Source organism: Herpailurus yagouaroundi, unplaced genomic scaffold (assembly GCF_014898765.1).
Source record: "Herpailurus yagouaroundi ecotype Mexico unplaced genomic scaffold, PumYag 67428, whole genome shotgun sequence".
Classification (NCBI taxonomy): domain Eukaryota; kingdom Metazoa; phylum Chordata; class Mammalia; order Carnivora; family Felidae; genus Herpailurus; species Herpailurus yagouaroundi.
The window spans coordinates 318,901-344,975 of NW_024420241.1; the positions used below are offsets into that span (position 1 = coordinate 318,901).

At 46.1% G+C, this 26,075-nt stretch overlaps 1 protein-coding gene across 5 annotated transcripts; it reads left to right on the forward strand.

Moving 5' to 3' along the window:
* The first annotated feature begins 120 nt into the window (after nucleotides 1-120).
* Nucleotides 121-25,486, forward strand: LAS1L (LAS1 like ribosome biogenesis factor). Of its 5 annotated transcripts, none has more exons than XM_040467324.1 (14): nucleotides 125-467; nucleotides 1,228-1,353; nucleotides 2,580-2,649; nucleotides 3,423-3,504; nucleotides 4,338-4,622; nucleotides 4,913-4,959; nucleotides 5,796-5,905; nucleotides 7,662-7,747; nucleotides 8,095-8,145; nucleotides 8,452-8,658; nucleotides 9,016-9,163; nucleotides 14,374-14,861; nucleotides 17,656-17,806; nucleotides 19,399-25,486. In XM_040467324.1, exons 1-14 carry the CDS (start codon nucleotides 277-279, stop codon nucleotides 19,529-19,531), a joined length of 2,175 nt encoding a protein of 724 aa, XP_040323258.1. In that variant the 5' UTR covers nucleotides 125-276; the 3' UTR covers nucleotides 19,532-25,486. The 5 variants fall into 5 exon arrangements, with proteins under 5 accessions (XP_040323263.1, XP_040323258.1, XP_040323261.1 ...); XM_040467327.1 differs by having other exon boundaries at nucleotides 4,338-4,526; XM_040467329.1 differs by lacking the exon at nucleotides 17,656-17,806 and having other exon boundaries at nucleotides 121-467; nucleotides 19,399-19,506.
* Nucleotides 25,487-26,075: the final 589 nt, after the last annotated feature.

Here is a 26,075-nt window from a genome sequence, read left to right on the forward strand (position 1 = left end):
ACTTCCGGCTGGCGAGGCTATGCCCCCAATTTGTGGTTAGGTTGGTCCCAGCCCTCGTGTTACGATTTGCCACGTTAACTCTGGAAGGCGGGCTTGCGTCCGGGTCACGCTTTTCCATTGGCTGCTGGCAGGGCGGTGGTTTGGAGCGAGGGTAGCACGTTGAACTGAAAGCCGCTCGGTCCAGTACAAGGCCTGCAGTCCGGTGGGAATCTGGGGGCCTGCAGGCCGGTGTCCGGTGGGAATCCGGGGGCCTGGACAGGTGTGGGTCCTTAGGGGATGGATCGCGTGTGGAGTGCGTGGTGCGGGAAGTGCGTCAAAGAGAAAGGGTCGTCACCACTTTGGGCCCAGCGCATCGTGGTCGCCTGGCTCAGTAGGGCCGAGTGGGATCAGGTGATGGTATATCTGTTTTGTGACGACCATAAATTGCAGCGGTACGCCCTGAACCGCATCACCGTGTGGAGAAGCAGGTATGGATGCAGGCTCAGCCCTCTTGCAAGCTGGTGGAGCCTCAACTCTTCTTTGTAGGATTCTGATAAAGGCCCTATTCTATAATCTTCTCCTAAATGTCTAACGTCCTTATGAGTGGTTTGGGCGTTGCCCCTTTCCCAAGAGCCTGGGGCAAAGTCAAGCAGCCAAGTTTTGGTACTAATCCCGTTTGCAGAAAGAAAGAAAGAAAGAAAGAAAGAAAGGGAGTGTGCCTCAGCCACCCTCTTGTTAAATCTAGCTTTAACCCTTACATTCTTCCATCTTGGGGAGGATGCTGTAGGGACCAGCGTTGCCGAGCCAGGGTTTAAGGAGTAGGCTAACAACCTAGGGTGTATTTCTGAGTTGAATTGAGCTGGGGTGGGGGTGCTTACTAACAAAACCACGTTTGAATGGGGCGCCTCAGTCCAGTTGGTAAGATTGGGGAGCAAAGGATAAGGTCTTCTCTAACTGAATGAGTTGAAGTTGTAGAGTGAAAGAAAGAGGTATGTCCACATTTAATTTTTGGTTGATTGCCTAGCAGTTAGGTGTCCTTTGTATACCCTAGCCAGCCTCTCATGCGCTGTATACTATTGGATCCTAGGGACATTATCCTCCCCCTTCCCACTTGATTTGTGTCCTGTCATGCACTCTTGAGCCAGTTCAGTTATATAATTGGAATAACTTACAGCAACCTAGGTTCTGAGGGGGAGGGTGGATCAGGGTAAGGGACCTTTGTGATGGTGCTGGATTGTGGCCCTTTAGGTTAGGCAACGAACTTCCCCTGGCAGTGGCTTCTACTGCTGACCTGGTACGCTGTAAGCTCATGGATGTAACTGGTGGCTTGGGCACTGATGAACTTAGACTGCTCTATGGCATGGCGTTGGTCAGGTAAGATCTACAGGGGTAGGAGTGGGAGTGGGTAGAGGAATGGGGGTGGGGGTACACTTGATAAGCAAAGCTTGGCTTTACGTGCTACCTGAAACAAAAAGTCCCATGTGTCCCTCTGTATGGGTCACGCTGTGGTTGTTTGATTTTGACAGCTTTTCGTACACCCTGTCAACACACATTCCTCTCTTTTTTTTCCTGAGAGCCTTCTATCCTCCATTTTTCTTTCCTTCTTTTTCTGGAATGTGGGGTAGAGGTGGTTTAGACCAAGTGATCTCAGTGAATCTCTTCCAGCTTTGACAATTTAATTTTTTTTCTTACCCTTTACCCAGATGAACTTCTCTGAATGGTTTGATGTCCTTGGCTATGACTTAATGTGGACTTTTCAACCCTTCCCTCATATATACCTAGCACCATCATGTTCCCCTTTTGTTTTTTTTTTTTTTTTTTTTAAATTTTTTTTTTCAACGTTTATTTATTTTTGGGACAGAGAGAGACATAGCATGAACGGGGGAGGGCCAGAGAGAGAGGGAGACACAGAATGGGAAACAGGCTCCAGGCTCTGAGCCATCAGCCCAGAGCCCGACGCGGGGCTCGAACTCACGGACCGCGAGATCGTGACCTGGCTGAAGTCGGACGCTTAACCGACTGCGCCACCCAGGCGCCCCTCATGTTCCCCTTTTGTCCATGAACACTGAAAGGTTGCTGAGTTGAAGTGGACACATGGGCAGGGAATTCCTGATTTACAAATAATTCAGAGTGATTCTAGCTGTTTCATACACATCAGGAAAAAGGCTGCCACTGAATTTTCTCATCTGTTGAAGTCTGTTCATCTTCTGCTGTTTCCTTTGTGTGCATTGAGGTCCTCCCTAATTCTTTTTATCTTATCCATCATTTAGGTGGGCTCCCCATATCATTTGATGTAGGTAGTCTTTTGTTTTAGCATTTATAAAATATTATCTAGCATAGTATGTTATGTCGTGCCATGAATATTTATCCTAGACTGACCTCTTCAAGGCCAGAGCAGTATCTTATTCATCTGTATGGCTTCAGTACAGGGCAGACATCCCTGTGCTGGCTGATACCAGTCATAAGAACAAGACAGAACAGTTATTGGAAAGGTTGTAGAAATGCAAGGTGTCAGTAACTCAGCAAGGTGTTTTGAAGCCCTACTGGTTTGAGTAAAACAGTTCCTTGGGCTATGCCACTTATTTCTTCCCGAACCCCAGGTTTGTGAATCTCATTTCCGAGAGGAAGACAAAGTTTGTCAAGCTCCCTCTCAAGTTCCTGGCTCAGGAGGTGTGTATGACAAAATTGCCTTACTAAATGGGGCATGGGGTGATGTGGGCATGCAGTCAGACTAGCTCATCCCACCACTACCAGCCAAGCCAAGCAAGAACCCCAGAGCCTCAGCCTCCAGCTTTAAAGTAGCAGACTTGCTCCCTTGCTCATGGCTGCTATCTTCAGTGGCTTGGCCTTTCCAGCTTGTTTGGAGTAGGCCAGTGAAGCTAAGGCACTGGAATGCTCCACTGGGTGAGGACAAGAAAGAGGTGGCAGTCACAATGCCTGCCTTCTGGGAGCTGGCAGTCTGAGGCAGGAGGTAAACTCAACCAATCAGCATGAAAATGCCTGACATTCCTGTCCTGAGTATGTGAGGTGTGTAGAGGCCCAGAGGGCAGGCAGGTTCTCAGTCATCAAGAGAACTTCCTGAAAAGGGGTATGGGAGAGAGGGAGGAAGGATAAAGGGTACCCAAGGATTCAGACTAATACAGACAAGGCAGAGGAAGGCTGGGGGTGATTGTTAATGCCCATTCATAGGAATCTCTTTATTGGAAGAGGGTCATTGGTGGTTGGGGGAGGCAGATATCTTTCCTGATTTTCAAGATCATCTACACAGAGTAAAAAGAATAAGGAGACCTTGTTTATAATCTTGGTTCTGCCACTAAGACTGGAACCTCATCAAGACCTCAATGTCTCTGTCAAATGCAGGGAGGCCAGGCTAATTCATCTCTGTGGTCCCTTCCAACTTTAATATTGTCTGATTTCTGTACTCACACTTCCCTCACAATCAGGTAAACATTCCGGATTGGATTGTTGAACTTCGCCATGAGTTGACTCACAAGAAAATGCCCCATATAAATGACTGTCGCAGAGGTGAGACTTCAGGAAGTATATCTATCATAGTTAAGTCCAGGAGCCTGGACTGGGTGGCACTGTGGGGAGAGGGAGAAGGAGGAGGGTCTTTAACTGGTGTCAGAGCCAGAACTAGGGAGAGGCAAGTGAAGCACTTGTTTTGGGCACAAACTTTAAGTGGGTGTCAAAAGCTCAGTAATTGAATTAAATAACATTTTTAATGTGGAAAAACCCACAATGAACAAAATATCAAAAAATTAAGTAAAGACAGGATTACCATTACTCATTTTTCCTTTTGCTTCAGACTCCACTATGGCTTGGCAGGATGCTATTCTGATCCTGTTTTGATATCTTGGTTACTTTAATTTTTGGCATCCCCTTAAATTTTTTGCCTAAAGGGGAATGGAAGGCAGGTTGAGAGGTGTGAGCCATCAAATGTCATGAACCCAGAGGTTCTTTAGACACCCCATCCTAACTGATTCAGCCTAGCCCTGTCATGTTGGGGAAACTGAGATCTAGAAAAGAGAAGAGACTCAGCCAAGGCCATGTAACTAGCTAGTGGGTCTGGGTCCCTATTCTCTCGCTTGCCAGCCCTATGTTATTTTTGGCATCCCATCTCTAATACTGGTATTAGTTTCTTCTAGGAAAGTTGCTGGTGAGCATGAGAAAGCAAAGAACAGGGAGATAACCCAGAGCAAGAATGGCTGCTTCTAGATATTTGAGATGTGTGCCTTCTTAGAGTTAAGCCTCTTCCCTGGGGTCTTCCCATAATGCTTATGGGACTGGGGGCCTGCTAGGAGCTGTTTGCCTATGGCTAGTCATATGACACTTCCTTTCTTCCTCCCCTTGTTTAGGCTGTTATTTTGTTCTGAATTGGCTCCAGAAGACATACTGGTGCCGCCAACTGGAGAATAGCCTGAGAGAAACCTGGGAGTTGGAGGAGGATAGGGAAGAGACAGATGAAGAAGACCAAGAGGAAGATAAAAACATTGTTGTTGATGACATCACAGAACAGAGAACAGAGCCTAAGGATAAGGGGAAAGGTGCAGAACTGGATGTCAGGGTTGATGGAAACAGTGAAAGCAACAAAGAGGTTGATTCACATTGGGAAAAGGCTCTGAGACATAAAGAGCTATATGGTAGGTGTCCTTGGGGGGCAGAGGCAGTATAGAGGGGCTCAAGAGTCTGGAAGGCTCAGACTTAGGGTTGACACTGGTTATTTCCCTGGCTCAGCAAATCCTCTGGTGTTGTAGTGAGTTTTAGCTTAAAAAAGTTACTGTCACATACCATTTCTCTTGAACCCTGTGAAGTAGGAGAGGCAAGAATTCTAGTTCCAAATTTACAACTCAAGAAATAAGGTGAGAAGGACTCACAGTCCCATGAGGAACAGAGGGCTGGGCTGCCCTATCTTTTCATACTCTGTTTTCAGAAAGAGCCCGAGAACTGCTGGTATTATACGAAGAGGAGCAGTTTAAGGTAAGAAAGCACCCTTGACTTTGTGTATTTTCATTTGCCCCAGCCATTTCTTCCTTCTTGCCAGCTTCCTGAGAGAAATCCTGAGAAGGAATTTGAAAGAAAAGTGGCAGAGCTTGAGGGAACTTCTCAGAAGGAGAAAGGGGGGAACTAGGAAGGAAACAAGAGAAGCAGAATACAGTTTGTTGACCCTTCACACCGATGGAAGAGAGCAGATGATGGAAGTTTGTGGATATCTGCCCCACTGGGTGGTAGGGAACAACTGGGCATAGGTGGTTGCATAGTCCTGCAGTACTGCAGCTGATAAGCATATGGCACCCAGGAACTTTCCTAGATCAGGTGAACTTGAGGGTTGCTATTTTAGCAGGAAGGAAGGTAGCTTAGAAACCATTCAGCTTGACCCTTTTCACAGATGAAGGAATTGAAACCACAGATTAGTGAAGGGACTGGCCCCAGGTCACATATGTAGTTAGCGATAGAACCAGAATTCGAATCTTGGTCATCTGATTCCCTTTCTTCCATAACCTATTGCTTCCCCTAATTCCTGGGCCCAATTGTCTCTGGCCCAATTCCAACAAAATGCCCCACTGTACATCTCAGTATTGGGGTGTCTGGTGATTGGGAGCCACAGGAAATTCAAGAGGAGGAGGGAGATGGAAGAAGAAAATAAAGTCTGGCATTTGAAGGTCAGGATAATTTTAATTGTGGGGTCAGTAAGGGAGTTGTGGTCCTACCCCTGAAGGGAGGTACTGAGAGGTCCTATGGGAAGGGATCCTTGAGGGGTGGGAGAGGGTTGCCTGGCTGAACCACCTTTCTCATGGTAACCTCTTTGCTGGCAGGTGCTTGAGAAATTTAGGTATTTACCTCAGGCTGTTAAGGCATGGAACAACCTGTCTCCACCTGTAGAATGCATCCTGGCAGAGCTCAAGGGCATTACATGTGAGAACAGGTGTGTAACTAGATAATTAGGGGCTGCCTACTCTAGCCGCCTCACTGAAATAGGTTTCCATATCCCAGCTTGCCAACTTCTGCTATAAGGAAATCTTAGGGATAATCCTGATCCCCTGTGGGGTGACCTGTGTTCTGCATGACCCCCTTCCCTTGGCCCTCCCAGCTACCAGGTAGAGATTGCCTACTCTGAATCACTAAAATGACCAGAGACAGGAATGTCTGCTGTCATCAGTCCCCTGGCCAGCTTTGTTCCTCTGTGTCAAGTGGCATGTGGAGCTCTGGGCAAGTAGGAAAAGCCTTTCATCTCTTTACCACTCCACTGTCTAGCCTTTGTCCAACTTTGAGGTAAAAGATATGGTGGGCACTGCAGATCTTTTTGAACTGCAATCAGGGAGTATTAATCCCTTGAATAGTTGTGGTTAGGGGAACAAAGGAGAGGCCTTCCCAGGGTCTGGCTCTTTGAAAGAGTAAGTCCTTCCCTGCTCAGTGTGGCCATGAGCCTTCTTTCCCCCCTACCTTCAAAATACTGCTCAGTTCAATCCAGAGCAGACAAACTGTCTATCCATTCCTTTCCTACCTAGTTCTTGGCTCTTGCTACCTAAATTCACCTGGAAAGGACTTTGGGGAACCTTCCACTAAGAACCAATGAAAGCATTGCTAGGCCTTCCAAACTAGGAAGAGTTGGAAGAAATATGGGATGGAACAGAGAGTATTAGAAAGGTTGTATATGTGGTAGGGTGGGCCTGGGTGGGAGCCTGCAGTGGAGGTTGGGATTGCCCTGAGAGTCTTCTTCATTCCCAGGATATTACTAGTTCCAAAGATGTTTTATCAGGTCTGCCCACCCTAGGTTTCTTGGCACCCTTCAGCACAGGCCACCCAGCAGCTGGGACAACTATTCCTTTACCTCTGTATTGTAATGTCTGTCTGGTTATGCTGAGCAGGCAATTGGCTGGCTGCTTTAAGTGCTCTTCCTGGATACTGACCTGAGGAGGTGGGAGATGGATGGAAGGATATCCCTTTCCACCTCAAGCCTGGTGGAGGGAGGGATCTGAGCATGACAACATGATCTGACAATGCCTCTGGGCATTGAGTCACCTTGGGAACTCATGTTCCACCTCTAGGCCTGGTCAGCTAGGGGAACCTCTTTTGGAGAAACTGCTCGCTCAGGAGAATACAGCTGGCTGTTGTTGGTTTCACTTTTAGCTACATGAGGTGAAAGCTGTACTTTCAACCTCTATAACTTAGTTCTAGGTTCTTGAGGTCCCTGGGATTAAGGATTATGTTTACTCCAGCAACTGAGTCCCCAAAGTTTCTGTTTCTAGGATCTGAAAGAGGGCAACCATGTAGAAGAGGAAGGATAAGAGACTGGAGGACTGTCAAGAGAAACAAAAAGACTGAGTAGTAGCTAAAGTCTAAAAGCCCTTGACTCTGTGACCTTAGTCATTTAACTCTCTGTGGGCCTGGGACTTTTCTCCATCTGTGTTTTCAGGCTTGTTCAGCTGCTACTGCCCTCATTATGGGCATTAGATCAGCATGTGCTTGGTAAATGTTTGTTCAGAACCCACTGATCCCAGTCTCTGACCCATCCTCTGTCCCAGAAGGCTGAGGCATGAGATCCAACTGTCAGTTACCTTTGCTTCCCCCCGTGCTGCTTTGCCCACCTGAGTCAGAGGTATAAGGTGCCTTGGGAGTGGGTGGGGGGTAGAAGAGGGTCTTCTCTCTGCTTAGTTGGCTTAATTGTCATCTTGCTTCAGGGAGGCTGTGTTGGATGCTTTTCTGGATGATGGCTTTCTTATCCCCACATTTGAACAGTTGGCAGCTTTGCAGATAGACTATGAAGGTATGGTCCTGGGGGCTTACTTCAGTCTTAGAGTACTGTGTTTACTGGTGGCTAGGTGGCCCAAGGCTGTTTCCTGCCATTCCATAGCCTCTGGAAGCCTGTCTCAGACAAGCAGGACAAGTAGCCCCACTGATACTCAGTTTCTGGGCTACTCTTAGGTGACCTGGAATTGGGTGGGTGGATGGGATGGGATGGAATAAGATGGGATGGGATGGGATGGGATGGGATAAGTCTTAATGTTATTATTGTGCTATGTTAATTGTGATTTAGTCGCTTGCTAGTGAGCTAGAACAGCAGAACTGGAAGGGCCTTGTGAGGTCATCTAGTTCAACATCCTCATGTTACAGATGGGCAGACTGAGGTCCAGAGAGGGGAAGGTACTGACCCAAAGTTACACAGTGAGTTATTGACAAAGCTGAAGCTAGAACCAAAGCTTTTTTTAAATACTCTGTTTTGAATCAGTTGGTTGCCAGATACTAACTGGTTTCTCTCCTTGCTGTTCTACTCTTCTCTTTCTGTTCTCTGGTGGCAACTCTGTTGTTGGTGGGCCCCCCTCCTCCCTCTCTCTCTTCCCCTTCCTCTACACCTTCTCTCTCCCTCTCATTTTCTTCTTTCCTCCCTGCCTTTTTCCCTCTCCTCCCTCCCGGTCTCCCATCGGCCCCTGCCTCCCCTTTCCTTATCAACCTATGTTCCTCACAAACCAGAAAACATGGACTTGAGTGACATCCTGGTGCCAAAGCCGTTTTCTCAATTCTGGCAGCCCCTGCTCAGGGGTCTGCACTCCCAGACCTTCACGCAGGCCCTACTAGAGAGGATGTTCTCCGAGCTGCCAACCTTGGGGGACAGTGGGATCCGGCCCACCTACATCCTCAGATGGACCATTGAACTGATTGTGGCTAACACCAAGACTGGTGAGAGAGTCTGGCCCTAGTCTCAGGGCCTAACACAGCCCAGGCAGGAGCATCTGCCATTGTTCTCAGCTCTCAGCTGAATAGCACCAGGCTGACACATTTCTTGTTAAATGTTTAGGCTTGCCCAGGAGGGCACCACAATAGCAGTGGACAAATCTTGTAGCTTTTTTTTTTTTTTTTTTCGCAGGGCCAACTAAACTCGGTCTGGGACACAAGGGCCTAAATGCTTGAGCAATTGGGAGGAATAGAGTGGGGAGTCTGGGGGGATAGGGAGAGACAGAGCCAAGCTTTTAAAAGTACAAGGTTGGGTGGGGGGCTTACTTTTTCCTTCTCCTCAAACCCTCTCTTCTCTGTCAGGACGGAATGCCCGCCGATTTTCTGCAAGCCAGTGGGAAGCAAGAAGGAGCTGGAGGCTATTCAACTGCTCTGCTTCCCTTGACTGGCCCCGGGTGGTTGAGTCCTGCTTGGGCTCACCTTGCTGGGCTAGCTCCCAACTCCTTCAGCTGTAAGTGTCTTGAATTCCATCTGGTAAGAGGGTGAGGCCCTGGCCTCAGGGCCACACAACCCTAGGGTGGCAGAGTTGGACAGGGCTCTTGCAAAAGACTCTGAATCCCATTCCCCTCCTACTAACAGGTGGGAGATCTGAGTCCCAGATAGGGGAGGGGCATGGTATTCTTGCCTAAGGTCACACAGCTTAAGACCTGGCTGAACTGAGTCCAGTATGAGAATGAATGAGATAATCTATGCCCCCTTCCGCCCCCAGAGTGCTCAGCACAGTGGCCTGTACAGAGTAAGTGCACAATAAATGGTAGCTGCTGTTTATTACTGAACCCAGTCTTCTGACTCTGAGCCCAGTGCTGTTCTCCTTTGTTATGCCTCTCCTTTGTGTGCCTTCCATAGGTGCTTACTGATTTTCAGTGGCTTCCTATTGCCATCCTCTAGGCTTCTTAGCCTGACATTCAAACATCTCTCAGATTCTGCCCCAACCTATCATGGTAACCATACCTCCTGTATTCCCCTTTACCCAGTCTACCCTGGGTGCTATAGTCAAACTGAATATTGCACTGGTTCCTGTAAATACCTGTGGTTGTCTTCCTTTCCTTTTCTCTGTCATATTCTGACCCTGAGTCACTTCCCTCATACTCATGGAAGCCTTTAGCACACAATTATCTTCTTGCTTTCTGGAGCAATATCTGTTTCATTTGAGTGTCTCATCTGATACTCTTCAGCTCTTCAACTCTAGTGACCTTCATTTTCCACTACACTCAGAACCCATTTCCATCATTCAGAGCTCCTCTGCCTCTGAAACCTGACATCCCAACATTCTTCTCAGTGACCATAACCTCTTGACCTTCATTTTCTCATCCTTGCATCCCATGATGTTAGCCCTCTGCCTGCATCCAGACCTCCATTCCTCCATTTCCTCTCTCCCTCAACCTTGCTTCCCCTCCATCCTATCTTTTGTTCATTGCTTCAACCACTCATGATCAGGACCCTCTGCTCTGCCCATCCTTTGGTGTATCTGACTTGCAAACCCCTGAGCTGGGATTGATCTGACTCACTCTGCTTCCCCATTCCTCAGCCTGGGTAGCTGAGCTCTGCTGGAAAAAACCACATATCACTGTGGAATGATGCCATTACAGCAGTATGATTTTTAATCTCAGGCAGGCCTCAGTTCAGCTTGTCTGAACTGTTCTCTTTTACTTGTTCTCTGCCAACTTTCTCTCCCATTTCCCCACTTTTCTAAACCCTTACCACTGACCTCAAGCCCCTCCCCCTCTCCCATTTCACCCCAGCTTCCTCAAGCACAGGAAAACATCCAGGAGGGCCCCCTCAACCTGAGGTCCAGTCCTCATGAACTAATCTGCGGCTAGATTCAACCATCTTGCTAATCTTGGGATGAGGTGGCTTTGTCCCACCTCAAAGCCTGCTCTTCCACCTGTGCCCTGGAGCCACCTCTGCCAGCATCTCTGGGCCCTTACCCCTGCCTCTCCTTTGCTCTACTCACTCTTAATCTTCAACCTATGAACATGCCTCGGGTTTTTTTTTTTTTTTTCATCTTAAAACAGTAGTAACACAAGCAAAATCTCCTTTGACCCTGCATCCTTGTGTTGGGTTATTACCAGCTTATCACTCCTTCCTTCCCTCATCAAAACATCTCAAAAGAGTAGTCTATACTCAATAGTCTTGATTTCCTCACTACCCTCTTATTCCTCAACCTGCTATAATTTGACATTTACTCCCAAAACTGCTTCGACCTCCAAATTACCAAATCCAGTCAACTCTTGTCTGTTGCTGCATTATGGCTATTTACCACTCCCTTCTTAAAATGCCTGTGCTGTTTTCCTAGTTCCTATAAAGTACCAAGGCCCAAATCTCTTTAGTCCTGGCCTTACCCCCAAGATCCACCCTCCTATATTTGACTGTGTGTCAGACATGTCCCCGTGGATAGCCCACAGGCCAAAAGAGAATTGGTTATTTTATTCCCAACCCAATCCTGAAGTAATCCTCTTCTGCTCCCTATCTTCACTATATATGCTGTCATGCTGACTTCAAAATCTGAGATTTTGTGTTACCATCTCTACTTACCATAGTGTTTCCTTCCCTTTATCAGACTTAAGCTTTTCAAAGGTAAGGGCTCTGTATTAGCCATCTGTGCCCTAACACACCATGTAGATCCAGGTCCTAAATAGGCCTCAGTAAACATTCTTGAACTAAACTATACTCTGCTGTCTCATTGACGGCAGTGCTGTCTTTGGTGGGAGCTAACTCTGTGCCTGGGGACTAATTGAAGTGGGAGTCTGGATGCCAAGACCCTCTTAGTCCCCTGATCCCTCCATTGAGTGAGCAAGTCTTTCTTGAAACCTGATGGCATTGGTACAGTGGTAGCTTATAAGAAAAAAAAAAATGTGGCTTTATAGAGAATGTCAGCCAGGACAAGACCTCCAGGAGATGGAACTGAACCAAACAGCTAAATTGACAGATGTGTGTGCTCTAAAGAGAAGTGATATGGATGGGTGGGACACTGGGAGGAGAACCAAAAAAGTTTGGAGGGTTCAGGGAAGCATGACAGTGAGGGCATTTGAGAAATTCCAACAGGAAAAAGAATAAACAAAGTTTCAAAGTCTAGAAAGACCATGGCATGTGAATGTAATGGGGGGAGGGAATGAAAAGACCAGCATGCGGAGGTTTGGATAGGTGGCCTTTAAGGTACTTTCCAATCCTAAGTGCCTGCAGAGTGGAAGCTGCTGGTCTTGGAGAAGTCTGGACCACAGAGATCTTCTCCCAATCCAAGCATACCAGAGGGATGCGACACATACCAGCAGTAACCGCAACTTACTTGGGTACGACTCCTTGTGCACAGATTCTGCGTTTCCAAGATAATCAGTGAATCTAGTCCTAATCACCCAATACACAGATTGAGACACAGGATTACCCTAGCTATTATGCTGCAAGTCAGTAGTAAGTCTGCAAGTCAGAACTGGGACCAGAATCCAGATATCCTGTCCTTACTCCTGTCTCTTTCTACACTGAATGTCCCATTAGATTGCACAATTGCAAAAAGTATGTATTAGTAGGCACATACAGAACTTGGCTTTGTTTTCCTGAGAGGAAAAAAATAAAAGATACCACTGGCAAATAACTGTCAGACATGGTGCTGTGCTTTTTGTAGAAGCAATATCATGTGACACAACAGTCTTCTTATTTGTTAAGAAAGACATTGAGACGCTGAGGAGTGAAGTAACTTATCCAAAAGTCACACAGTTTGTTGATGGTGGGACAGAGTCCAAAATTCACATTCTTTCCACAATCTGACCTATGACCAGGCAAACCTGAGGAGAGAGATGCATTTTAAGATTGATATCACCCCCACACTTCAGTGGTTAGACTAGACAGCTTGAGATAGCATGTGGGTAATGATAAACAGTGGTGATACAGCATCTTGCCAATATCAAGTGCCTGGGAATATTCATTATTAAGCATACTAATGGACCACAGTGAGTTTCTCTCTGGCTTTTCCTCCAAAAATGCTGGAAACTTTTTAAAGTTTTTATTTATTTTTATTTTTTTTGGAGACAGAGCAAGAGCATGAGCACAAGTGGAGGAGGGGCAGAGAGAGAGAGGGGGATAGAGGGTCTGAAGTGGGCTCTGTGCAAAGCAGAGAGCCTGATGTGGGGCTCAAACCCATGAAGCACGAGATCATGACCTGAGCCAAAAGGAGATACTTAACCCACTGAGCCACCAAGGTGCCCCAAGGCTGGAAACTTTTTAAGAACTTCTCCCAGCCAGCTGATATCAGTTCAGTTTGAGCCAGTGTCCTCTTGGAGTAATGAAATTAGCCATGCAGAAAGGGTGTCCCAGTAGAGTCACTAGTCCCCAGCCCTACCCCCAGTGACCAGAGATCATATGTGGTCAAATAGCCTGCTGAGCATATGACAACCTCCATGAATGGCCCACAGTTCACAAACTCAATACCCCTAGAAGGAAACTATTTGTCCACTCCATGCCTTCAGCAGTGACCAGGTACCTGGTTCTATATGAGGCTGTACAAGGGATGTTGATCCTCTTCCTCCCCAGGAGCTCTCCTTCCTTTTGGCTCTGTGTCTGTTGGTTTTGCTGTTTGCACCGTCCTTTATGTGCACACTATCATCATCTTTAACTCCCCTTTGCCCAACTCCTACCATCTGGCCACCAAACCCTACTCTGTCTGTCTTTCATGGCTTCTCTCCCTCTCATCTCCATAGTCAGTGCCCTAGGTCAACCCTCACTCGCTCCCTGGTCTCCCTGTCCTCAGGCTTCCCCATCTAGTCTATCTTCCACATGGCTATCCTCTACACAGGCACCATGGTGATCTTCAGAGGTGGAGCCATCAGCTGTTCATAGAGTCATCAGGTGACCCCCTGTGCCCAACATGCACATTTAACCTTTGCAGTCTTCTTTTTCTCCCACAGCTCCCCAGCACAGCCCTTCCCCTGGAGCAAAGCTACTCCCGCTACATGTACCCAGTACAGTGTGCTCACTTTTGTCTCTGTATAAACCCCTCCCTTGATCTTTCCTGCCCTCCTTGTGCTCTCTGCCTCTCTTCAGCTATTGTAGTGCCCAAGGTCTGCAGTGCTCATGTGGCCTCCCCACCCCACATCTTGCTTTGTCTTGTCAACCACTGACTTTTTTTCTTTTCCTCCATTCCAGGTTGGGCTGTAGTTGTTCCTGAAAAGGGATCAAATTTTGTATTCCATGTATAAGTTGCTCAGCACACTTCCAGGCATATCTTTGAAGCTCAGGACAAATTGCTCAGCTAAGCCATTGGAAGAGAGGGATCTGCCATTCCCATGTCTAGCCCTGTAGGTCTACTGCCTAGTTTGTGTATTTACACAGCATTTAGTACAGACTAATAGCTATCATTTATTACATGCCCACTCACTGTGTGCTAGGCACTATGCCAGGCATTCTATGTGAACTATCTTATTTACTCTTCCCAACAACCCTTTAAGTCAAGTGCCATCCTCATTTTACTGAGAATTGAAGTGAGCTACAGAGATGAATCACAGAGCTTGTTCAGGGTCCCTGGGCCCTTTCTGTTTTTGTATGTTCTTCTGCACTGCCTTCAGAGGCAGGTCTGGAAACTCAAGAGACCAACTTCAAACCATGTAGTATTGGGGTATCAAGTGACTTGAGATTTTGAATCTTTCTTACCCCACCCCTCCCTTTGCTCAGTGTCTTCAAAGCCATGGGACAGGTCCTGCCAGATGAGGAGCAGGAGAAGCTGCTGCGAATCTGTTCCATTTACACCCAGAGTGGAGAAAACAGCCTAGTACAGGAGGGCTCAGAGGCCTCCCCCATTGGGAAGTCTCCATATACACTGGACAGCCTGTATTGGAGCTTCAAACCAGCTGGTTCCAGCTTTGGATCTGAGGAACCCCAGCAGCAGGAGGAGCAGGGCAGCCTTAATGATCTCCAGAAAAATGAAGAGGAGAAAGAGGCATTGGAAAATCAGGTGGAGGAGGAGGAAGAGGAAAACGATGACCAGAAGTGGGATGAGGAGGAGGATGAAGATGATGATGATGATGAAGAGGAGGAGGAGGAGGAGGAGAGAATGGAAGTGGAGCCTTTCTCTGCTGAGGAGTCTTCCACTGCTGAGAATTCCAGGCTCCTGGCCCAGAAAACAGGAGCTTTACAGGGCTCTGCATGGCAAATTAGCTCTGGTAAGAAGCCTGGTACCCACTTTCTCTCACACCAATCTTCCTTCTCTGGCTGGCTCTTGAGGTTTCCCTCCACCCTAGAGGAGATGGGAAGTAGCAGAGGTTAGCCAGTATGAGGCAGGTCTGGGAGGCAGTCTGGTGTGTGGGTGGCACCTGGCTTTCTTCCCCTTTAAGACAGTATGTAAGCTTCCAGGCCCTAAGAGCTATCATGCTACTGGATGCTTCATGCAGAGAACACATTCAGAGGGGATGGTGTGGGTGTGGGCACTGAGCACCAGAACACAGAGGAGAAAGTGAGAGGTGGGTGGATATATATGATTCTGCATTTGTTTTTTGTATGCAGTGACCCAGGAGCAGGTAGACAAATAATGCTTCCTATTTATATGTGAATGTGTATGGACACATGAGGGCTGGGTGGTGATGAGACAGAATTTTGCTGTGTATATGAGAAGGAAAACAGGTATTAAGTTAGAGGAAGTGGAAGGGAAAGCAGAAGAGCGAAAATAAGGAGTGTTGTGGCTTTGGGGTGAGCATACAAGTTAATGGGACAAAGCTTAGAGGGGGAAAGAAAGAATTAGGTGATAAGAAAGTGGGGGTGTATGAATCTGTTCCTGCTAATGGATGTGTTTTGAGTGCCTTTGTTTAGGTTAGGGGATAGAAACCCTGAGGCAGGGAGATCCTGAAGGAAAGAACATTTTGGTGTATATGTGTATACCATGGAAGCAGGGGTAGATGCAGGGCAGTCAGTATGATGGAACCTGAAAGAGGGAAGGAAAACAGCTGGGACTGGGTGTGGCATAGGGTAGGCATGTTAGGGAACAATAGGGAGAGATGGGGAAGACAGTGAAGGAACTTAGGGGGAAAGGTGGAGCCTTTGCTCTTGTGTGGACATGTGTGGAAGGTCTGGGGCATAAAGGCACTGAGTGCTAGGGGTAGGGGAACATGTTTACGTCTGTTTACCTGCCTGCACATGCTGCATATAGAAAGGCATGGTGGCAGAGAACTCCTTAGTACAAGGAGGGCCATGTTTGGGATCTTTGTAAATATTGAATGGGAGGGGCATTGACATAGGCAGAATTGTATGAGTATGTGAGAAAGAGAGAGTAGGGACTGTGAAGTCATTGTGAAGTGGATGCTATGAATCTGTGCATAGATGTACACATGGTCATGTATGTTTTTGGAAGAAGAGGCAGGGTCACTGAGACCTAAGGGAGACAGAAGGTATCTCTGTGAGGGAGGGGTATCTCTGCAATGAGAGGTGGGTGTATAAAGGTGTGAGAACAGGCAGTGAGACAGCCATCCAGAGGTAGCCTGTGTGTGTCTGTGTTGTCACTGAGGGACATGTACACGGATGTCAGGCTAGAGAGGCAGGGGCCATGATGTAGACAGGGTTGGGGATGCTGTTGATGGGGAGGGGAGGGAAGATGGTCGGGTCAGTGACAGACATGGGGAAAGTGGTCCCTGTGTGCGAAGGCATCTTTGTATTTATAGGGCAACACATGTCATTAAGATAGGCACAACTTCCTTCCTGGAGAAGAGTCAGGGTGTGTGGTTCTGTGGATAACATAAAAAGCTAGTCCAGAATGCCAGGGCATTATTACAGAGAACTTTTAGGGTACCAAGGAGATGCAGAAGGCCTGAAATTGGACCTACTTGGAGGAGCTCATGAAGGCTTTGCTTGAAAACACTGGATGCACCAGTGTAAGGGTGGGGATGAGGCTTTACTATAATACTATGTAGAGGGTGTTTAAGTGGTAGGACAGAGGGGGTGGGTTGTGCCTGATATGGTTTGTTCTAAAGTGGAATTTCTTTGGGGTGGTAGGGGAGTGGCTTATGAAAGTGGAAAGGCAGGATATTAAAGTCTTTTATTCTCTCTCTTTCCATTGCTGCTTCTGTGTGGGCATACACATATTTGGGGATATAGAGACATTAAGATTTCTGGCTTGTATTCCTCTGAATGAGAGGTGTAGGAGGCAGAGTGAAACTGGGAGCACTCATTGAATGGAGGGTCAGTCTATATGCCTAAGTGTGTATACTTAGGTGGCAGTGGGGAGTAGGATATGCAATAAGACACCCTTTTCCTAGGTAAGGGATGTTCTGTGTGTGTATATCTGGGGGCAGTAAGACCTTGCAAAGGGACGGGGGGAGTATAATACCTCTGAGAGAGAGTACACTCTGAGGTGGGGTGTGTGTGTGTGTGTGTGTGTGTATCTATCTAAATGCAAGGCCACTAAGAAATGTGGCATTCAGACACGTTGGGGGTGGGGATTGTGTGTAGATGTGCAGGAAATCTAGGCCTTTCACATACTCTTGAGGTATCTGGGTTTGGGGATGCGGTGTGGGAATTCTGGAGTATCCAGACTCTCCAGAATATATGTGTGTACAGAGCAGGTGAGAAGTTGAGGCAGTGATACAGCCAGGCCTGAAGAAGTTGTTCTTGTCTATGTCTATGTTGGGGACATATCTGGGGAGGTGGGAGAACAAATATGTTTTTAGTTGTGTGCATGGCATGTGTGGACTTGGGAGTAGGTTGTGGTGGCATGTGTGGGTATGTGTGAACACATAGAGGGGATAAGGGCAATGAAGAGTGAATAGCCGAGTATGGAAGGGGTGGGGAGTGTGAAGGTAGAGAGGAGCTCATGAGAAATGATGGAGGCAGGAGTGAGGCTGGACATGCACAGAAATCCCATGCTGAGAGGCTAATTGAAATGGGTGGGTAGACCGTGTAGTTAGGCCTGTACACCACTCTGAGAACTATCTAATCAACCCACTTTTACTTCCTCCCTTGGCTTCACAGAAGATGTACGATGGGATACCTTTCCTTTAGGCCTAATGCCAGGTCAGACTGAGGACCCAGCAGAGCTTATGCTGGAAAATTATGACACCATGTATCTTTTGGACCAGCCTGTGCTAGAGCAGCGGCTGGAACCCCCAACATGCAAGACTGGGTGAGTGCCAATGGCAGCAGGAATTCTTATCCATTTCTCTGCCTCCTGCAGGAGGGAGGGAGGGAGGGAGGGAGGAAGGGAGAGACACAAAGCAAGATGGGTGGGGAAGGTAGCTTCCCCCAGTCAGGGCCTAAGTGAGTGATGGATAAGCTCCAGTCCCTGGCTGGGCATTTTCCAGGATTCCCAGTCCCTAGTTGGTGGTGGGGGGCGAGGTTGGTGGTGGTATTGAGGTAGCCTCACAGAGCTGGCTTGGCACCCCTCTCAGATTGCATCCAGTTTGTGTGTTGTGTGTGTGTGTGTGTGTGTGTGTGTGTCTCTGCTGGTAACACAAAGGAGCCCGTCCAGAGGTCTTGTACGTTCTGGAATGCGGGGCCATTGTGACTGGGAGAATCCTATGAGCACCAGAGAGAGACCTCTGTGGGTCTTCCCCTGTGCTGCCTGCCCACTCCCTGGGAAATGAGCCCGTCTTCCTCTGGACATTCAGGGAGAGGGCTACAGAACCCAGGGGCCGTAGCAACAGGCCAGGGCCAAGACAGTGCTATGGACTCTCTGTCCTAGGCCAGGGGACAGCAGGCCTCTTAGAGAGGAGATGAGGCAGCTGGGAAAACCAGATAGTCTATAGTTGGGAGTGGGGCCCACATGTCTGAGAGACCTCCTCTCCCCTTGAATAAGTCTGAATAAGGTGCTTGATGAGCACCACGGTATCAAGTGTGGGTAGGTAGAGCTGTTAATTCCAAAAGGAAGGGGAGTGGGCCCAGCTCCCATACCTTCTGTAGTAGGGGGGCTTCCTCTGCTGGAGCAAGCATGCCACCCCAGCTGCACCCCTGACTTGACTGTGTGGCCTTGAGCAAGTCCCTTTTCATCTCTGGGCCTCAGTCCCCCTATCTGTAAGATGGTAGACGATGGGTGGGGATGGGACTAGATCATCTCTGAGGGTTTCAGCTGCAGTAGTGTAACCATGGATCTGCCTGAGGGGAGGATGATGGCTTTGCTCTCAGCTGTCACCCTCATCTACCTGGAAGGACCTTTGATCTGCAGGAAGCAGGGGAAATGAGTGTTCTGAGCCGCACCAGGGAGGGAGAAGGCAGTCCTCTCCCTAGAGTAACCTTGCAATCCTGGGATGGGATCTGGGCCTAGCCCTGTAGCCCAGTCCTGGCCTTGGATGCCTTAACCAGCTGTTGGAGGTGGGAGGGATCCAGCTCAGGGTACTCTGGGCCCCCAAGATGTAGGGCCTTGGAAAAAGACCTGTTAAGGTGGCCAGTTTCAATATCTTCCTGGGGTGGGTGGTTACGGGTCCTCCCTCCTACCTCAACTGAAATAGTTCTGCTTTGATCTGGTTTATATACTGGGGCTCTGAATAAAGTTTCATTTGAAAAGTTCTACTCCTTCCCTCCATCTCAATTGAGGGGAAGGCAAAACTATCCCTGGGGCCATCTGAAATAGTTTTTCAGATTTGTTCCATACTCTTCTTTGTAAAACTAGGCAGGAGGGTGGGTCCTTTCCATAGACACACATGCATCAAATACCCTTAGCCCTTCTAGAGCCTAAAGCTGCCTCCTTCCCTGACTGACCCCTCCCCCCTCTCTCCACAGCACCCTTGGCTTGAGCTGTGGCATGGGCAGTGACAACTGCAGCAACAGTAGCAACGGCAGCAGCAACTTGGAGGGCCTTCTCTGGAGCCAGGGCCAGCTGCATGGACTCAAAACTGGCCTACAGCTCTTCTGATACCCATTCTGGTGCAAAGTGTTTATTCAGCCCTGCTGGGGCAACAACCCATTCCCTGCCCCTTTTGTCCCTCACTCCTGCCTTTCTTGTCCCCTTGCTCTTCCCCCAGTGCGCTTGACGCTCCATGAAACAACCTGGAAGACAGTCCATATCAGCCGTATCAGCTCAACTTTCCATCAGAGTGGAATTTTGACTGTTTTGTTTTGTTTTTTAATTTTGTTCTGAGAAACAATAAAAAATAAACAGTTTTGATGTTTGTTAGATGAGGGGATGTGTTCTGGGACAAACCAGTGTAGTTCTCCCTTTATTCTAGGGGGCGGCAGAGAATGTGGGATCATAACAGGACTTTAAGCAGAAGCTTGGTCCTTTTGCCCCTTGGTCCCACTACCCCTAGTCATTTTCACAACCAGGCCCCACTCATACTTTCTTCCTGATTCACACCATTTTCATTTCTATGACCTGTAGCATGGGGCCAGCTTACTTAGAAGCATTAGGCCCCATAAGCGAGGCATTGGTGTCTATAGAGCCCAGCCAGCATCAGGCGTACCTGCTCAGAACCTCCCTGACAATGGGAAGATCCAGGCCTTCCTGATGCTACCTAGCAGGCTTCTGGTTCATTTCCTTGCTTACCCTCACTGGGCACTAAACAGCTAATGAAAGCCAAAGAGAATCCTTTATTTTTCCATTCCTTTGGCCAAGAAAGATAGAGTGGACTTTACTATAGTAGGCATTGGAGACAGAGAATATCTTATGGAGTGACCCAGAGCTCCTTCTCTGTGGTCACCCAATTCCCTCAGACACTCAAGAGTGCCTACACTGTGTCGGCTCTGAGCTGCTAAGAGACTGAGATGAATAAATCATGTTCACATCCCTCAGAGCCCTCTGCCTGTGAGAAAAGACAAAAGTAGCCAATTATAACCTGATGTTCTGCTAAGTGCCCTAAGGGAGCTCTGGTGTGCCACAAGTTCTTTGTGTTTTTTTAGGGTGGAGGTTGAGGTAAAGTCTGGCTATGGTATTATCAATTCTGGGGAAAGTGATAGCTGAGCAAGAGAGTGTGCATCTCTGTAGGGCCAAGTTGGGCCCAGACAAGGGGAAGCAAGGGACAGATCTAGGCAACATTTTGTACAAGAAGCTGGCCCAAGGGGTAGCTTGGAGCTAAGGAATAATGAAAAAAAGGAGAGGGCTTATGCTGTGAAAATTCCAAGGAGGAATTTAGTGGAAATGTTATGCCAGAGCACTGTCAAATGTTAACTTGAGGTAGGATCCCTATGAAGTCCCCAACATCTCTTAAAGGATATCCAGAATATCTTTGTGGGTATGTGTATATAATCATTTTTCTAGAACTGGCCCACAGATCTAATAAGATTATCAAAGGGTCCATCAGTCCAACAGCCCAACAGGGTTAAGATTTCCTATCTTGTGTAGACCCAAGCATTAGGATTGGGCGGAGCAGTCTCCTGCACTGGTTAACACAAAGTCAGTTTACCTCCAAATCTTCCCACCCCTGCCACAATGGTAAATGCTGTCTTTCGACATTGTGGAATGTCAGAGCTGAAGGATCTCAGAGCATCTAAGCCACATACAGCCAAGAGATTTATGAACATGTACTCTGTGATGTAGCTCAGCACCTGCTCCATGTGGAGATGGGTGTTGCAAACTTGTGGTTCCCCTCTGCCACTTCTCTGGAGCTGCCTGGATTTTATATATTATGTATGTATTGGTATTGTATGTAAGATATTTTTTTGCCAAAAATTTGGAAATCATGCTGGTCTAACACCTAATTTTATGCATTGAGACACTGAGGCTGACAAAAAGAAAGGATTTGTCCAAGGGCACAAAACAAGCTAATAGTATATAGATCCAAGTTTCTTGCAACATCAGCATTATCTGGGTAATTGTTAGGAATGCAAATTATTGAACCCCATTACTGACCTGAATCAGAAAGGTTAAGGGTGGGCAGAAATCTGGCTTAACAATCACCACGTGATTCTGATGCATGCTGAAGTTTGAGATCACTGGAATAGAAAGGAAAAAAAAAATCTGCCTAAAGACCTGGGTTCCAGGGAATTCCACCACTCATGGGAGCAACCTTGGGTAAATTATGCCAGCTTCTTCATCTGTAGGAGGGTAATATTTGCCTTACAGTCTTGTTGTAAGGATCAGAAAAAAGGTAATAGATATGAAGTTGCTCTTTAAAGTGTACCATGCTTTGTATGTGTGAGCCACGTGGGTTCATGCCAGGATTAGTGGACCTCAAACCCAGGACTCAGGTCTGTATAACTTAGGACAAAGTGATTTCCCCTGGCTTTCAAAGACTGACCTAAAGATGAGAAACAGATTATATGAGCTCATTTCTAGTTCAGGTCTAGAGTCAAAGGCCATTATTTGCTGGAGTCCTGAAACCTGGGATTTGTGAAGCCAGGTCTCTGAGAAGGGCTGCTTTAGATGATGGGGTCAAAGGTTGAGTCAGGTGAGGGAAAGGGGTAAGGGAGGACCGGCCAGGAAGCAAGTGCTCTTGGACCTTTTCTTTCTGACTAGAGATCAGAGATGGATTAGAAAAAGGCTTTGGACTGTACACATTTAACTGGGGAACAAGGGAAGGAAATGTAGATTATACTGTTAATTCAACAACAGTAATTGAGAGTCACCCCTTCTGATAATTTATCGGTGATGAAGAACATAGTTTCTGTTTCTAAAGAACTGCCTTATTTGTAGAGGAGTCTGCATGCCAACATAATTATAAAAATGACAAGTGGTAAGATAGAAGGATTGTTCAAGATCCCACTGGATAAGCACTAACAATGCTTGATGGAGGAGGTGGGACAGCTGAATAGAAGAGGTAACATTATCAGTGAGTCTTCAAAGGCAAATCAGAGTAGAAGTAAGGTAAAAATTTGGAAGGGATAAGAAAGAGTATGGCGTGTTGGGGCACCAGTGAAGAGTCCAGGATAATTGGAACATGATAGGTCCTGAGGCCAGAGAGGTGAGCTAGAGAAGGAAATGGTCAAACTAGTTATTTCCCACCTATTACTAGGGAGAGACATTGGATACTGAATTGCCACTTCTTGGAATTCTACCACTCCCCACTCAGGCTGCCACTGCTCTCCAAGAAAGTCTTAATTTATTAACATACTCTGTAAGTGTGCCTCATTTCCTCATGTGAGTGCAAGTTCTAGAAGACAGGAACTGTACTCCTCCTCTGTCCTTCCCTAGCCCAGTATAGACCAGGTCACTATTTGGTTCTAAAAACGTAATACATGTATGCCTGAGAAATGTGAAAGGAGGCAGAAAAAAGATAAGGAGAGATGAACACTCTTAGTCCCAAAAAGATGATAAAAGAAATATTCTCAGATTTATGAATAGCCCCTTCGAAAGGCTTAGGCTGGGCTCTCCTGCAGCAACTGTGGTCATCTCTGCCTTTAGAATGGGACTGGCCTGGATTGTGCATGGGGTAGGGAGGTTGGGGTGAGGGTAGGAAACTCCTAAAAAGCCTGAGGGAAGAGCAGACACCACTGTAATAAAGGGCTCATTGGCCTGGAAGCAATGAAGCCTGTGGTTCCAGTAGTGGCTTTGCGATTAACTCCCTGTTCAGTCTTAGTCAAATCTCTTCAGTTCTTGCAGCCTCAGTTCCCACACCTATAACGTGATGGAGTTGATGCAGCTGAGCATTCCACCTGTGACTTCTCTGTAACGTATAGGGTGCCAGGCTGCTTCTAGCTCTGATATTTTAGCTAATGTCCAACAGAGTATTTCTGTGGCCCTGAGAATATTCAGAGGAGAAACTAAGCCTGGGCCGTGAGGCCTCCACTTAGTTCTGACCCATGAGTGGAGGCCTGGCCCCAGTCCAGCCCTGTGGGAAACACAAGATGATTAACACTTGGAGCTGTGTTAGTATACAAAGATAGAAGAAGGCATATGCTTATTGTGATAAAATTCAGATGAACTCATTCAGAGAGATCCCTCTCCTTACAGCTTATCTCAAGATGCAAGTTCCAAGGACAGAATTTTTTTTTGTAGTTTCAAGTTTTTATTTAAATTCCCTAAGGATAGAAATTTAAGTTTAGAAGTGAACTAGAGTGTGTATAGGTAGGTGTAATATGGCTTTTGTTGTTGATGTTCTTAAAGAAACACAGGCATTAGTAGTTAGTAGACAAATAGTTTATGCAGAAAATAAGTGTGGTAACAGTTCATTGTTGTCAATGATACAGCATTTTCAATCATGATTATAGGTGAAACAAATTAAAACCTCGTTAAGGAGTATAGCACATTCATGCTAGTGAGAACATTGCAAAGCATTGCACCTGCATTATAGGGGTAGACAAAACTGGGGACAGGATATATTTCCACTCAACTCTGGTTGGCTTTGTGTATTTTGTCATTGAGACTTACATTATGTTTGGGTCAAACAAAAAACCCAAAGAGGTTTTATAAAAGTTTACAACCATTAAACAGTATTGTTTAATCCCACAAATGGATAAAGCAAAGTACTATAGCTCAGTGATATACAAACCAGGACTAGAAATAGTCAATCTGCCTATGTATATAGCTAGCTACAATATGATAGACATTGAATATGCTAAGTCTTTTCAAAGGCATCGACTACTTTAGGCAAGCCGTTTCCCAAAATGAACTGGTTTGGTTTCCATTGAGAACTAACTGTAGTGCCACTTCAGTTTAAGACTATGCCCTCCTCAGTGTTAGACCTGAGGAGAAGAAAATTAGGGGAAGGCAGAGAAGGGTTAGGAGGAAACCTGAGCAGGGCTCTTTGGATAGCTTAACATTATTTTCTCTGTGCAGTGTCAGACCTGGGTCACAGAGTAAAAGTGTATTGAAATTGTTGGCCCTCAAAAAGGGCATTTATACAAAGTCCCACACTTACAGCATAGATAGAACAGTAACTAAGTGCCTCTCAAAATGAACACTTCTGTGTTAGAAGAAAGCTCAGTGCCAAAGGTTAATGGTTATCAATGTTTGAATTACCGTATAAAGATAATTTGTTTTAAAATAGAAAAAAATGGGTATTCAAAGTGTTCTGAAAACTAGCAGTGTGTGTGTGTACTTTATATTTATATTATTAGAGGGAAAGTTTTATAGACCCTTTGCATAAGGTATCTGTCATTCTCCCTTCCATACCTTGTACTTTAAGATAGAGTGCAATGGCTGTAATGTTACCTTTGAAAAGGCTCTGGTGCCCGGATTGACCATACCACTCCAGAATCACACTTCTTCAGATTGAAATAAAAATAACAACAAAATTACAAAAAAAGAATCACAAAATTTACAAAATCTAAGGTTTGAACAGGCACCGACTTGCTAGGAGTTCAGTAACTCAGTGAAAAAACTTAAAAGTACAAAGCACCTCTTGGAAAATACACTGTTCCTTGAAAACCACACAAAACACTGTGTAGTAACTCTGCTGAGTGTTTGGAGGTAAGTATTCTGAAGGACATATGCTCAACCCTAGGAAGGAAGCCTGACTTTATTATCAAGAGAGCTGAGGAAGTTCCAATTCTTCTTTGTATTTGTTGTTTTATAATTAAAGACAAAATGGAAAAGTCAAGAAGTATACAGACCTCAGTATAAAAAAAAGTTCTCTAATAACTTCACTAAAAACCACACTAGATTTATGCATTCAGAATTGTACAGCTCCATTTATAGATTCTTGCAGATTATTCACTAACACACTTTTTACACAAAATCCCTTTTGCAGGGACATATTAAATTTAATAAGCTAAAGAAAACTTATACAACATAGTGCTTGAAACTGCACACATAATAGCTGTGTGCATAATAATAAAGAAACCTTGAAAAATAGTCTTTGTCTATAAGCTACTACTTGGAAATCGCTCCCTCATGACCAGGCTGCTTTCTTGTGACACACAGTGCCACAAACATTATGATGAAAAGTCAGTATCGAACTTAGTTTAATATGAGTTTTGTACATTTGTTTTTATACAATCAGGAAAAAAAGGGATACAATTTGTATCAACAAAATGTCATTTCTGGTTATTTGAGGCATTGCTTTTAGCCGCTTTGGTTCATAAACATCTTATGAGAAAAATGACAATTGCTTTTGGAAAATAAAAAATACATACACTGCCTTAAGTATTTCCTGTGTTTAGAGAAGGTTACAATGTTTTTGGGTAATAAACATGAACATGTTCAAGATAAATTGCAGCTGACAAGATTAATCTTGTGCTTCCCCGTAAATTGTGCAGCTAGTGGATACTTTAATCCTATTGATGATTTTGTTAGGAAGATGAACTAACTGGCAGAAAGGCAGTAGAGTCATCTAAGAGTGTCAAATACCCTGATTTAGACATGGGGCCAATTTAGAAGGTCCAAGAAGTTGAAGGAATGAAGTGGTATTTGTGTGAAATAGCAAGCACTTCAGTGGCAACTGTCACTCTCTATTTTCTACCTGACAGAAAATACTTTTACCACTCAAAATGCTGGGGAATGGGAAGACCAGAGAGGATAGGAGATGAATATGAAGTTGTGGTTAACTGAAGAGAAATGCTGGCTGAGGTGCAGTTTTGATCAA